Raw genomic sequence first — 13,537 nt, 5'->3', positions numbered from 1 at the left:
GAGTTCCTACATAACACAGGTACTATATCTGAACCCTGGACTTCCATGCAGGAAGACTGTTTTATTAGAGGAGATGACTCCATTCATCCCTACCCAGAGCACAGGCAGAGAGTCTTCCTCATCAATGTAATAGTCTTTTCACCAAGGAGTAAACATTTGAGGGATCTGATCTGGTTTTTTTATGTGGCAATCTCAGGTCCATTTCCCTGCTTTGCATGAGCCTAAGGCCTCATTATCTATCCTACTGTGGCTGTTAAAAGACATGATCCTTGAAAGTAAGACTGGCAAAGTCCCTTAAGGCACCTGAAGGTTCAGTACATACACTTAACACTCTGGTTTTCCTTCTTCATTTTGGCCTCTGGAGAGTTTTCTTACTTTCTAGTAAGCTCAGTAAAGCATTTAAAAGAATATTTGTTGGTCCACCCCACCCCTGCCACCATTTTGAGATATTCTGTAGTGAACGGGTTTTTAAGTTGCCCAATACACTATATTCTGAGAACCAGAGTGCTCTCAGGATTTAGACTTAAATAGCAGCATAGGCAACCTTAATTTAGTCCCCTTTACAGTAACTCTAACCTCATCAAAGAATTCAACTGAGAGCAGACTGATTGCCTCATGCCTTGAGAAAACAAGGAAGAATGAATACAGGTTTTGGACCCCTGTTCCACCACTTACTAGCCATGTGATCTTGGGCAAGTTCCTTATTCAAAAGTATTTGTTTCCTTAACTTTTAAATGGAAATAATAATTCCTGCTTCATAAACATAACTGTGGGTATTAAATGAGACAGTATATATAAACCCCAAACATACTGTAGGCACACAAAAAATAGTCTCCTTCCTTTCTCTCTGTTTAGCACATGGTCCTTATGGGACTCCAAGATCTATAATAAGAATCACTCCTTTAGATTTATATTACATTTTCTATGTTTTACTAATAAACACATTTTAACTTCTTAACAACTCTGTGAGGTAGACAGAAACCTACTTTACAGATGAGGTCAAAAGGACATAGCTTATTATTGGCAGAGCTGAGACCCAAAAACCAGGAATCCTAACTTATAGTCTAATATTCCTCCAGGATAACTGCTGCTTCATAAGGTACTAAAAAATCCTTCTGCTGAACTAGTTTCTGAGAAGGCATCCTCAGGCCATAAATATAATGTAGATATCAGAGGCTCACTAATTGAAAGAATGTAAGCATTCAACCTTAAGCACTCTGGAGCTGGTGATATCTGAGGGCACCGTACCTTGTGGAAAATCTTGATGGGAGCCATCTCTGCTCCATTTAGTGTCTTCAAAAGGAACATAGGCCAAGAGGAGGCATTCAGCCGAAATCCTGCAGCAAACATAATGGGCAACAGATAAAAAATATGTTTCAAAGGGAATGGCGACATCAAGTTTTCCCTTTGGAATTCAGCTACTCCTGCCACAACTTATGCTGTGATAATTATAGAATCATAGACTGTTAGGAAAGGACTTAAAGGTTAAATAGAAGAAATGCCTCATTAGACAGATGAGGAAATGAGGCACATAAGAGGGAACGTAATTTACCCAAGGTAATGTTGCAAAGTAGGTAGTGGAACAGTGTCCCCAACCAAGCTTCCTGACTCCAAGACAAGTATTACAGAATATACATCATAATGTCTTAAAAGCTTTTCTTGAAAAATCCAAAACAGATGTGAGATAAGATTAACAAAAACTTAGAAAGGATCTAGACAGTAGAGTGCAAAAGGGGATATAATAATCTCATAAGAAGAAACTAAATATGTCAACTGATAAACCCAATATACAAGTAAATCATTTTGGTTGATCTCAATAAAAACTAACTCACTATTTCTCTTACTCTTGCTTTCTCTCTCTCACACACACATACACTGAGTATAAAACACTTTTTGATATTCAATTTTACTTAAATAACTAAAGATCAGGCAATGATAAAGATGGAAGGAATCATCCTATCCAAAAATACTCATTTTCCAAAAGAGTAAAAAGAAGCCAAGAGAGGTTAATTGTCCATGTCATTCAGCAAGTAAAAGCCAATAAGAATGTACCATTTAATCAATAAATTGTAAAAATAAGATTGTTATCGTAGTTAGGTCTTCCAGTTAGACCTCCAAGTGCTTCCTTCAATTTGGCTTCAACTCTCTATCTGGAGACCTAGGGCTTTTTGATAGTCTCCTAATCTACATCAGCTTTCCCTCCTGACAAAAGAACAGATAGGTTGCACCAAAGCTGCCGAGCTGGAAGTAACAACAACAGTATCTGATATTATTGAGTACTTTACTGTGTGCTAGACACTATGCCAATCACTTTCCACTGACTATCTAATTTATCCTCAAGACAACCCAGTGAGGTAGATATTATCTTCATTTTATAGATGAGAAAAGAGGTGCAATGTAAACTGCTTAAGATTTCAAAGTGAGCAAATGACAAAGACAGGATTGAAACCCAGGCAATCTGACCTTTGAGCCCACACTCTTAACCACTATACTAAACTATCAATGTACAGATAAAATGAAAAAGGAAGAATCAGTTTTGACATTAAGTACTAAGTAATAACTATAGTTAAATTAAAGCGGGGGGTGAGAAGTGAGAAGAAAATGGAAATAAGAAGAGAGTTACCACCCCATATGATTTAAACTTCTAGTCTCAGCTGTCGAGGTTAAGCCAAGCTTCCCAAGGTCAGGAGATTTCTTGGGACAGCTCATTCATATCAACAATGGCAATAGCAATATGGATGTTCCTATCACTTAATCTAAAACTGCTATCACTTAGTTTTTTGCTTGCCAAGCTTTTTCTCCCTTTGGAAAAATTCCATGTGATTTGGTGGGGATGTCTGTCACATGGCTCTACCTACCTGGCTATGGAATGGAAAATAATGCCATTTAAGAGCATCAGATTATGGGCCGGCTCCGTGGCTTAGCGGTTAAGTGTGCGCGCTCTGATGCTGGCGGCCCGGGTTCGGATCCCGGGCACGCCCCAAGGCACCGCTTCTCCGTCCAGCGCGAGGCCGAGTCCCGCGTACAGCAACTAGAAGGATGTGAACCTATGACATACAACTATCTACTGGGGCTTTGGGGGGAAAAAAATGAATAAATAAAATCTTTAAAAAAAAAAAAAAATAAGAGCATCAGATTCCCCTAGACCAAGAGTGTGCATGTATGTCCCAAGTTGGGTCAACTGTTTTCTGAAATGATATGCATGTCAGAGGAGAGAGTCTTTCTTTCTCTGAGATCACAGCTATAAGGACGTTTGTAGATGTGGCACTGCTACATGGAAAACATAACTGAGAATAAAGCCAAGGTAGAACAAGAGATGGAGAAACATGAGAGTGTTTGGAACCCTGTGTCCAGACACATTCAACACCAGGCCTTAGACCTCTCGGTTACATGAGTCAATAATTCCTGCCTCCTCCTTTTTCCCTCCTCTTGGTTTGAGTTGGGTTTCTGCACTCATTGCCAAAAGAGTCTTGACTACTACTCTTCCTTTGACCACGGGGAAAAAAAAAATTAAATTTCTCCAGAAATTTAGGCCTGGTCTGTGTGTGCGGAAAACAATTCTCCTTAGGTCAGGGAAAGGCTAAAGCAAGCCAAACTTAGAACAGATTTGCCAAGAATGATTCACTACATCTATGGATAAGGTAAAGCAAGGTACAACTGTTCTAGAGAAATGCTCCCTACACCTTGGTAAAGAGAGGAACAGGGAGGAATGACTGCACAATCAGAAAATTCAGATTTATGCCCTCAAGTCCCAACAACTAGAGTGCATCACCACGTAATTCCCAGTTCCATTCTTTAGAAATGGGTTACTGAGGTGCTTCTATCTCATCTGGAACTTGAAGAGCTAAAAAAAATCCCCTCAGCTCTGGGAACCCTTATAATAATATTATAATAGCTAAAATGTATTGAATGCTTATCATGTATTAAATACTTTACATGCAATTTCTCACTGGATATTTGAAATAATACCATGGGGTATGTACTACTATTGTCCCTCATTTACAGGTGATGAAATGGAAGCTCAAGAGAAGTAGTTTGTCCAAGACAGTAAGTGATGAAGACAGATTCCAATATATGATAGTCTTAGTCCAGACCTCATGGTTAACTTCATGTTTCACTATCTCCTAGCAAGTTTCTTCAAGAGCAGAAGCAGAAAGCAGAAATGTTACCAACCCAAGAATTACTGAGGTTTCTTATTCAATGAATAATCACTGAGAGTTAACAACAAAATAAATTTAATCTAACAATTAATTATTTATTAAACCCTAATTTATTAAACCCCCAAGGTGATGTGAGATTCCCCCCCACCCCCCAAATTCAAATGTATCCATAGAGGAGTCATAGATAGAATTTTAACATTGAAAGGGACCTCAGAGGCCATACAGTACGAAGATTTTATATCACAGATGACAAACCTGAAGTCCAGAGAAGCTAAGAAACTTGTTCGTAGCCACGTAAGTTGCTCTTGTAGAGTCAGGCTGGAGCCCCAGGACTTTTCATCTGGTTCTCTTTCACTACACTACGCTGCCTCCTAAAGGAAACATTTATTATGCACATATTATGTGCCAGGCTCCATGTGCTAAGCACTTTAAGTGGGTTATCTCACTTAAGCACTACTACAACTCTGAATTAGATATGAGAAAAGTAGCACTGGTTCTGGAGCCAAGCAGCCTCCATTGAAATCTAGCTCTGCCACTTACCCAGTGTGTAACTTTTGGCAAATTATAAAACCTCTCTCTGGCTTTAGTCTCCTCAACAATAAAGTGGGATAAGAATAGTAACTAATGGGTTGTTCTAAGGATTAAAATAGGTTAATACATGTGAAGGACTTAAAACGCTGCCTGGTATATAATAAGTGTTAGATAAATGCTGGCTATTGTTTTTATTTTAAAGATGAAAAGACTGAGGTTAGAGAAATTAAGTAAAATATCCAAGGTTACTAAGCTAGTAAATAGCAGAGGCAAGATTTAAACCCAACTCCTCTGTCTCCAAAGCATTCCTTATTAGTCATCATATTAATGTCTTCAAATACTGCATCACTCAGTCCTACCATACTGTCTCTCTTGGTAAAAGGAGTTGGGGTCATACATTTGAGAAAGAAAGAAGAGAACAAGAATAAAAACAATAATCTAAGGGTTTTCTCAAATTAAACAATGGTCTAGGTGCTTGCAAGGACAAGGACAGGTGAGTAAGAAATCCTAATCCCTAAAAGTGGGAGTAGAGGGGAAAAGTCAAGATGGTGGCGTAAGCAGACTCTGAACTCACCCTCCTCCCGCGGACACAGCCAACTTACAACTACTCTTGGAAAAATTACCCCTGAGAGAGAACTGAAGCTGGATATGAAGACCTCCTGCAACAAACGACAATCCTGACTGAGGTGGAAGAGGCAGAAACTCCCTTCTGGAGAGAAAAAAATGCCACCTTCACAAGCCGCAGCGCCTCACGGCCGCACGGGAGCTGCCCAAAGGTCCGCAGCCCTCCCTGGAGGAGCGGGGCCCTAAGCCGGGAGCACTCCCGCTATAGACATTTTTTGGATCCAGCACAATCCAGACGAGTGGCATAATATCTGACTTTGCCTGCTACTAAAACATTGGGGAGTACCCCCAGAAAAGCTGGTTCACAAAGAAATTAAAACCTGCCCTTAAAGGGCCCACGCACAAACTCACCCATTTCAGAAAGCAATGTAGAATCAGCAGAAAGAAAGATGCACTGCCCTTTGGGGAAAAGAGACTCACCTAATAGGCTCTGAGTGCATCTCGGTGAGAGGCGAGACCTCTCCAGGGACTGGGACATTGGCAGAGGCCGTTGTTGTGACCTGGTGTGGGCGTGCTGACACAGATGCTGGCAGACGCCACTGGAGTTCTCCCTGGGGCCTGCTAGCCCAGGGTCTGCCCCACCCACTAGAGACCGATTTAATCCAGCTCAGCCAGGGCAGGCAGCCCACCCTAGGGACTGGCCCCACCCAACAACAAGCCTTTGGGCAACTTGTGGGGCTGCTAAGGGAGCTGCCTGAATTCTCCACAGCCTGGTGACTAGGTCTGCCTCTGCAGCGCAGGCTGTGTTCAAGGAGTGGGTGGAGAGTGTGGGGCGGTGGTAGACAGTGTGGCACTCCCACCTTGGAGAGACTGGGTCCACTTTAGGAGGCTGGGACGTGCACAGGGCAGGACTGTGCTGACTGTGTGTGTGGACCTGTAGGCGGTGGGGCTTGTCAGCTGCAGAAGACTTGTGCTTCTCAAAGACCCACATGGGGGTTTGCCCCACCTTCCAAAGCCAGAAATAATTGGGTACTCCCATGCCTGAGGCCAGCCCCACCCAGCTGCAATCCTCAGAGAGTTGACAAGGGACCTAAAGGCTAGAGGCTTATAGCAATTGCAAGCCCCTGAGCCTAACAACCTGCCACGCTGGGGGCCTACTCACTTAATAGAAATACAGCAACAGGAATGTGCTATCTGACCTTGCAGCCAACTGTGCTGGGACACCCCACACCCGATAAAGAGACTGAAGGGCCCACAACAACTACAAGCAGCTGAGCATTACAACAGATGGCCAGGGGCATAGCTCAGGCTCCCTGGGCACCTACGCGAAGAACAACCTCGCCACCACAGAAGCACACACGTAGCCCACACAGGGGTCTCTCCTGGAACATTTGCAACTGGAGAGGAGAGGGAAGCACACTGCCAGGCCTCCTAAGGCATCACTTATATAAGGTAACCTCTCCAAGAGCAGGAGACGTAGCCGACCTACCTAATACATAGACACAAGCACAGGGAAAGAGGCAAAATGAGGAGGCAGGGGCTGGCCCGGTGGCGTAAGTGGTTAAGTGTGCGTGCTCTGCTGCAGCAGCCTGGGTTTCACCAGTTCGGATCCCGGGTGCGCACCAATGCACCACTTGTTAGGCCATGCTATGGCAGGCGTCCTATATAAAGTGGAGGAAGATGGTCATGGATGTTAGCCCAGGGCCAGTCTTCCTCAGCAAAAAAAGAGGAGGATTGGCAGATGTTAGCACAGGGCTGATCTACTCACCAAAAAAAAAAAAATGAGGAGGCAAAGGAATATGTTCCAAGTAAGGGAACAGGACAAAACCCCAGAAAAGGAACTAAGTGAAACAGAAATGAGCAACCTACCCAACAGAGAGTTCAAACAAAGAGTGTTAAGGATGCTCACTGATCTTGGGAGAAGAATGGATGAATTCAGTGAGAATGTCAACAAAGAAATGGAACATATAAAAAAGAACCAATCAGAAATGAAGAATACAATACTGGAAATCAAAAAATTCACTAGAGGGACTGAAAAGCAGAGTAGAGGATACAGAAGAACGGATCGACGAGCTGGAAGAAAGACTAGAAGAAATCACTCAAGCTGAACAGACAAAAGAAAAAAGAATTAAAAAGAGTGAAGACAGTCTAAGGGACCTCTGGGACAACATCAAGCACACTAACATCCATGTTATAGGTGTCCCAGAAGGAGAAGAGCCAGACGAAGGGGCAGAGAATCTCTTTGAAGAAATAATAGCTGAAAACTTCCCTAACCTAAGGAAGGAAACACACATCCCAGTACAGGAAGCACAGAGAGCACCAAACAAGATAAACCCAAAGAGGCCCACACCAAGACACATCATAATCAAAACGTCCAGAATTAAAGATAAAGAGAGGATCCTAAAAGCTGCAAGAGAAAGACAAGTTACATACAAAGGAAACCCCATAAGGCTATCAGCTGACTTCTCAGGAGAAACCTTACAGGCTAGAAGAGAGTGGCATGATAGATTTAAAGTGCTAAAAGGAAAAAACCTACAGCCAAGAATACTCGACACAGCAAGGTTATCATTCAAAATGGAAGGAGAGAGAAAAAGTTTTCCAGACAAGCAAAAATTAAAGGAGTTTGTCACCAAGAAACCAGTACTACAAGAAATGCTAAGGGGATTTATTTAAGGGGAAAAGAGAAGACCACAAATAGGAAATATTATCTATTTCCATGATAAGAGGGTAATGGATACAAATGCACAAAAAGGAGGTTAGATATGAAATCAAAAACATAAAATGTGGGAGGAGGGGAATTAAAGAGTAGAGCTTTCAGACAGAGGTCAAATTAAAGAGACTATCAACTTAATATAGACTGCTATCTACGTAGGTTACCATATATGATCCCATGGTAATCACAAACCAGAAACCTATAATAAATACAAAAAAAACTAAGAAAGGGACCCAAACATAATACCAAAGAAAGCCATCAAACCACAAGGGAAGAGAGCAAGAGAAGAAAAAAGGAACAGAGAAGAACTACTAAAACACCAAGAAAAAAAGTTAAAAAATGGCAGTAAGTACATACTTATCAATAGCTACTTTAAATGTCAATGGACTAAATGCTCCAATTAAAAGGCATAGCATGGCTGACTGGATAAAAAAACAAGACCCATATATATGCTGCATACAAGAGACACACTTCAGACCTAAAGACACTCACAAACTGAAAGTAAAGGGATGGAAAAAGATACTCCGTGCTAATGGCAATGAAAAGAAAGCTGGGGCAGCAATACTCATACCAGACAAAATAGACTTTAAAACAAAAACTGTAAAAAGAGACAAAGAAGGGCACTACATAATAATCACGGGAACAATCCAACAAGAGGACATAACACTTGTAAATATCTATGCACCCAACGCAAGAGCACCTAAATATATAAAGCAATTATTAACAGACATAAAAGGAGAAATAAGCAGTAACACAATAGTAGTAAGGGACTTTAACACTCCACTTACACCAACGGATAGATCATCCAAACAGAAGATCAATAAGGAAACATTGGCCTTAAATGACACACTAGAAGAGATGGACCTAGTAGATATATACAGAACATTCCATCTAAAAACTGAAGAGTACACATTCTTTTCAAATGCACATGGAACATTCTCCAGGACTGATTACATATTAGGGCACAAAACAAGTCTCCATAAATTTAAGAAGACTGAAATAACACCAAGCATCTTTTCTGACCACAACGGTATGAAACTAGAAATCAACTATAGGAAGAAATCAGAAAAGCCACAAATATGTGGAGATTAAACAAAATGCTACTGAACAACGATTGGGTCGATGAAGAAATCAAAGGAGAAATCAAAAAATACTTGGAGACAAATGAAAATGAAAATACGACATGCCAGAATTCATGGGATACAGCAAAAGCAGTTCTAAGAGGAAAGTTTATAGCAATACAGGCCTATCTCAACAAACAAGAAAAATCTCAAATAAACAATCTAACAATGTACCTAAAGGAACTGGAAAAAGAAGAACAAACAAAGCCCCAAATCAGTAGAAGAAGGGAAATAATAAAAATCAGAGCAGAAATAAATGAAATAGAAACTAAAAAAACAATAGAAAAAAATTAATAAAACTAAGAGCTGGTTCTTTGAAAAGATAAACAAAATTGACAAACCTTTAGCTAGACTCACCAAGAAAAAAAGAGAGAAGGCTCAAATAAGTAAAATCAGAAACAAAAGAGGAGAAATTACAATGGACACCTCAGAAATACAAAAGACTATAAGAGAATACCATGAAAAGCTATATGCCAACTAATTTGACAATCTGGAAGAAATGGATAAATTCTTAGAATCATATAACCTTCCAAAACTGGATCAAGAAGAAATAGAGAATTTGAATAGACCAATCACCAGTAAGGAGATCGAGACTATAATCCAAAATCTCCCCAAAAATAAAAGTCCAGGACCAGACGGCTTCCCTGGTGAATTCTACCAAACATTCAAAGAATACTTAACACCTATCTTTCTCAAACTCTTCCAAAAAATTGAGGAGGGGGGGAAGCTCCCTAACTCATTCTACGAAGCTAACATTACCCTGATACCAAAACCAGACAAGGACAACACAAAAAAAGAAATTTACAGGCCAATATCACTGATGAACATTGATGCAAAAATCCTCAACAAAATACTAGCAAATCGCATACAACAATATATTAAAAAGATTATACACCATGATCAGGTGGGATTTATTCCAGGGATGCAGGGATGGTTCAACATTTGCAAATCAATCAATGTGATACACCACATTAATAAAATGAAGAATAAAAATCACATGATCATCTCAATAGATGCAGAGAAAGCATTTGACAAGATACAGCATCCATTTATGATAAAAACTCTGAATAAAACGGGTATAGAGGGAAAGTGCCTCAACATAATAAAGGCCATATATGACAAACCCACAGCTAACATCATCCTCAGTGGTGAAAAACTGACAGCTATCCCTCTAAGAACAGGAACCAGACAAGGATGCACACTCTCACCACTCCTATTTAACATAGTACTGGAAGGCCTAGCCAGAGCAATCAGGCAAGAAAAAGAAATAAAAGGGATCCAAATTGGAAAAGAAGAAGTGAAACTGTCACTATTTGCAGATGACATAATTTTATATATAGAAAACTCTAAAGAATCCACCAAAAAACTTTTAGAAGTAATAAATACGGTAAAGCTGCAGGATACAAAATCAACATACAAAAATCAGTTGCATTTCTATACACTAACAACGAAGTAGCAGAAAGAGAAATTAAGAATACCATCCCATTTACAATTGCAACAAAAAGAATAAAATACCTAGGAATAAACTTAACCAAAGAGGTGAAAGATCTGTACACTGAAAACTGTAAAACACTGCTGGAAGAAATTGAAGAAGACACCAAGAAATGGAAAGATATTCCGTGCTCTTGGATTGGAAGAATTAACATAATTAAGATCTCCATACTTCCTAAAGCAATCTATAGATTCAATGCAATCCCTATCAAAGTTCCAAAAACATTTTTCACAGAAATAGAACAAAGAATCCTAAAATTTATATGGAACAACAAAAGACCCCGCATAGCTAAAGGAATCCTGAGAAAAAAGAACAAAGCTGGAGGTATCACACTGCCTGATTTCAAAATACACTACAAAGCTATAGTAACCAAAACAGCATGGTACTGGCACAAAAACAGAAACACAGATCAATGGCATAGAATCAAAAGCCCAGAAATAAACCCACACATCTATGGACAGCTAATCGACAAAGGAGCCAAGAACATACAATGGAGAAAGGAAAGTCCCTTCAACAAATGGTGTTGGGAAAACTGGACAGCCATATGCAAAAAAATGAAAACAGACCATTGCCTTACACCATACACAAAAATTAACTCAAAATGGATTAAATACTTGAATGTAAGACCTGAAACCATGAAACTTCTGGAAGAAAACATAGGCAGTATGCTCTCTGACATCGGTCTTAGCAACCTATTTTCAAGCACCATGTCTGACCAGGAAAGAGAAGTGATAGAAAAAATAAACAAATTGGACTACATCAAACTAAAAACCTTCTGCACAGCAAAGGAAACCATCAACAAAATGAAAAGACAACCTAACAACTGGGAGAAGATATCTGCAAACCATACATCTGATAAGGGGTTAATCTCCAAAATATATAAAGAACTTATGCATCTCAACAAAAAAAAAAACTAACAACCCAATTAAAAAATGGGCAAAAGACCTGAAAAGATATTTCTCCAAAGAAGATATACAGATGGCCAACAGGCACATGAAAAGATGTTCAGCATCATTAATTATCAGGGAAATGCAAATCAGAACTACAATGAGATATTACCTCACGCCCATCAGAATGGCTATAATTAACAAGACAGGAAACAACAAGTGTTGGAGGGGATGTGGAGAGAAGGGAACTCTCATACACTGCTGGTGGGAGTGCGAACTGGTGCAGCCACTATGGAAAACAGTAGGGAGATTCCTCAAAAAATTAAGGATAGAACTACCATACGATCCAGCTATTCCACTGCTGGGTATTTATCCAAATAATGTGAAAACACCAATGCATAAAGATACATGCACCCCTCTGTTCATTGCAGCATTATTCACAATAGCCAAGACATGGAAGCAACCTAAGTGCTCATTAAGGGAAGAATGGATAAAGAAGATGTGGTATATATACACAATGGAATACTACTCAGCAATAAGAAATGATGAAATCCAGCCATCTGTGACAATGGATGGATATTCAGGGTATTATGCAAAGTGAAATAAGTCAGAGGGAGAACGTCAAATACCGTATGATCTCACTCATTAAGTAGTAGATAACAACAACAAACAAACACATAGAGACAGAGATTGGATTGGTGGTTACCAGAGGGGAAGGGGGGAGGGAGGAGAGTGAAAGGGATAATTAGGCACATGTGTGTGGTGATAGATTGTAATTAGTATTTGGGTGGTGAACATGAGAACATAATGTAATCCATGCAGAAATAGAAGTATGATGCACACCTGAAATTTATACAACGTTATAAACCAATGTTACCACAATAACTGCCCCCCCAAAAAACACACAAATTAAAAAAAATAAATACATAAAAAATAAAAGTGGGAGTACCTGAGTGCTTGGCCACTGGTTCTCTCCTCCTCTTGGTCCCCACTCTCTTCCTGTCAAATGATGACTGCCAATTTATATCTCTAGCCCAAACTCTGCCCTGAGTTTCATGCTCTTATTTCCAACTGCCTTACTCTGTAACTCTATTTGGATGCAAAGAGATCTCAAAATGAACAAGTCTAAAACAGAACTGTTGATTTTGCTACCTTCTCCAAACTTATTCTTTCCTCTCATCTCAGTTAACGGCACCACGTATTTAAACCCAAGTGCTCAGACCAAAAAGCCTAGAAGTCCCCCTTGATTCCTCTCTATCACCACTCAAACACAATTAATCAGCAAGTCTTGGTGGCTCTTACATCTAATATATCCTAAATAGAACCATTTCTCATTCTGTATTTCTCACCCACTACCAACCACCCTAATCTAAGCCACAGTCAAATTTTGCCTGGACCACTGCAACAGCCTTCTAACCAGACTCTCTGCTTCTGCTTTTGCCTGTCTACTGTCTGTTCTCCACGGAGAAGCCAGAATGATGTTTTATGTTTTTTAAAACATAAATCAGATCACATCACTCACGTTTACATCCCATAACACAAAATAAATCTAAACTGTTTATGCAAGCTAACAAGTTCCAGATCACACAAGACTTTCTTCCTTGTCATAACTCATCTCCTATCACTACCCTGCCTCCCCTTCACTGGTTGTTCTCTTCCTCAAACACACCAAGCTGTGTCCCTCTGCCTCAAACATCCTTCCCTTTCCTCAAATCTTTAATAGTTAGTTCTTTGTTGAAATATCACCTCCTCAGAGATGTGTTCCTAGACTACCCTACCTAAAATAGCCTCCTAAATCCTGCTCCCTCTTACTTATCCTCAGCTCTTATCATTGCCTGAATTTTCTTTGTAATACATATGTCTTTTCCAACTAGAATATAAGCTCCATGAGTTTTATTCAACAAAGGAAAAATCTACACTTAGTAAGTGGGTGCCAGGAATTAGTGGACACTTTATCATGTTATTCCATTTAATACTTGCAAAAATCACGTGTGGCAGAGTTTATTAATGATTCAGCAGGTAAGGCAACTGAAATTCAAAGTAAAAAGTCTTACCTTGGTAAAGGTAAA

The 13,537-nt window shown here is 39.9% G+C and overlaps 1 protein-coding gene across 14 annotated transcripts in view; it reads right to left on the bottom strand.

Moving 5' to 3' along the window:
* SCMH1 (Scm polycomb group protein homolog 1) overlaps positions 1-13,537 on the bottom strand; it is a 217,333-nt gene that overhangs the window by 103,649 nt on the left and 100,147 nt on the right. For all 14 annotated transcript variants that reach the window (XR_015555782.1, XM_087446160.1, XM_087446171.1 and 11 more), the window contains one exon: positions 1,249-1,337. Coding sequence is in view for 13 of the 14 variants with exons in the window: in XM_087446160.1 (XP_087302286.1) it covers positions 1,249-1,337 (89 nt within the window). In the remaining variant the exon portion in view is untranslated. The remainder of the gene's footprint in view (positions 1-1,248; positions 1,338-13,537) is intronic.

The sequence above is a fragment of the Ceratotherium simum genome, chromosome 22 (genome assembly GCF_057802395.1).
Source record: "Ceratotherium simum simum isolate JZ-2026a chromosome 22, ASM5780239v1, whole genome shotgun sequence".
Lineage (NCBI taxonomy): Eukaryota > Metazoa > Chordata > Mammalia > Perissodactyla > Rhinocerotidae > Ceratotherium > Ceratotherium simum.
The sequence above is the reverse complement of the archived record's forward strand: the minus strand, read 5'-3'. Positions and strand labels throughout refer to the sequence as shown.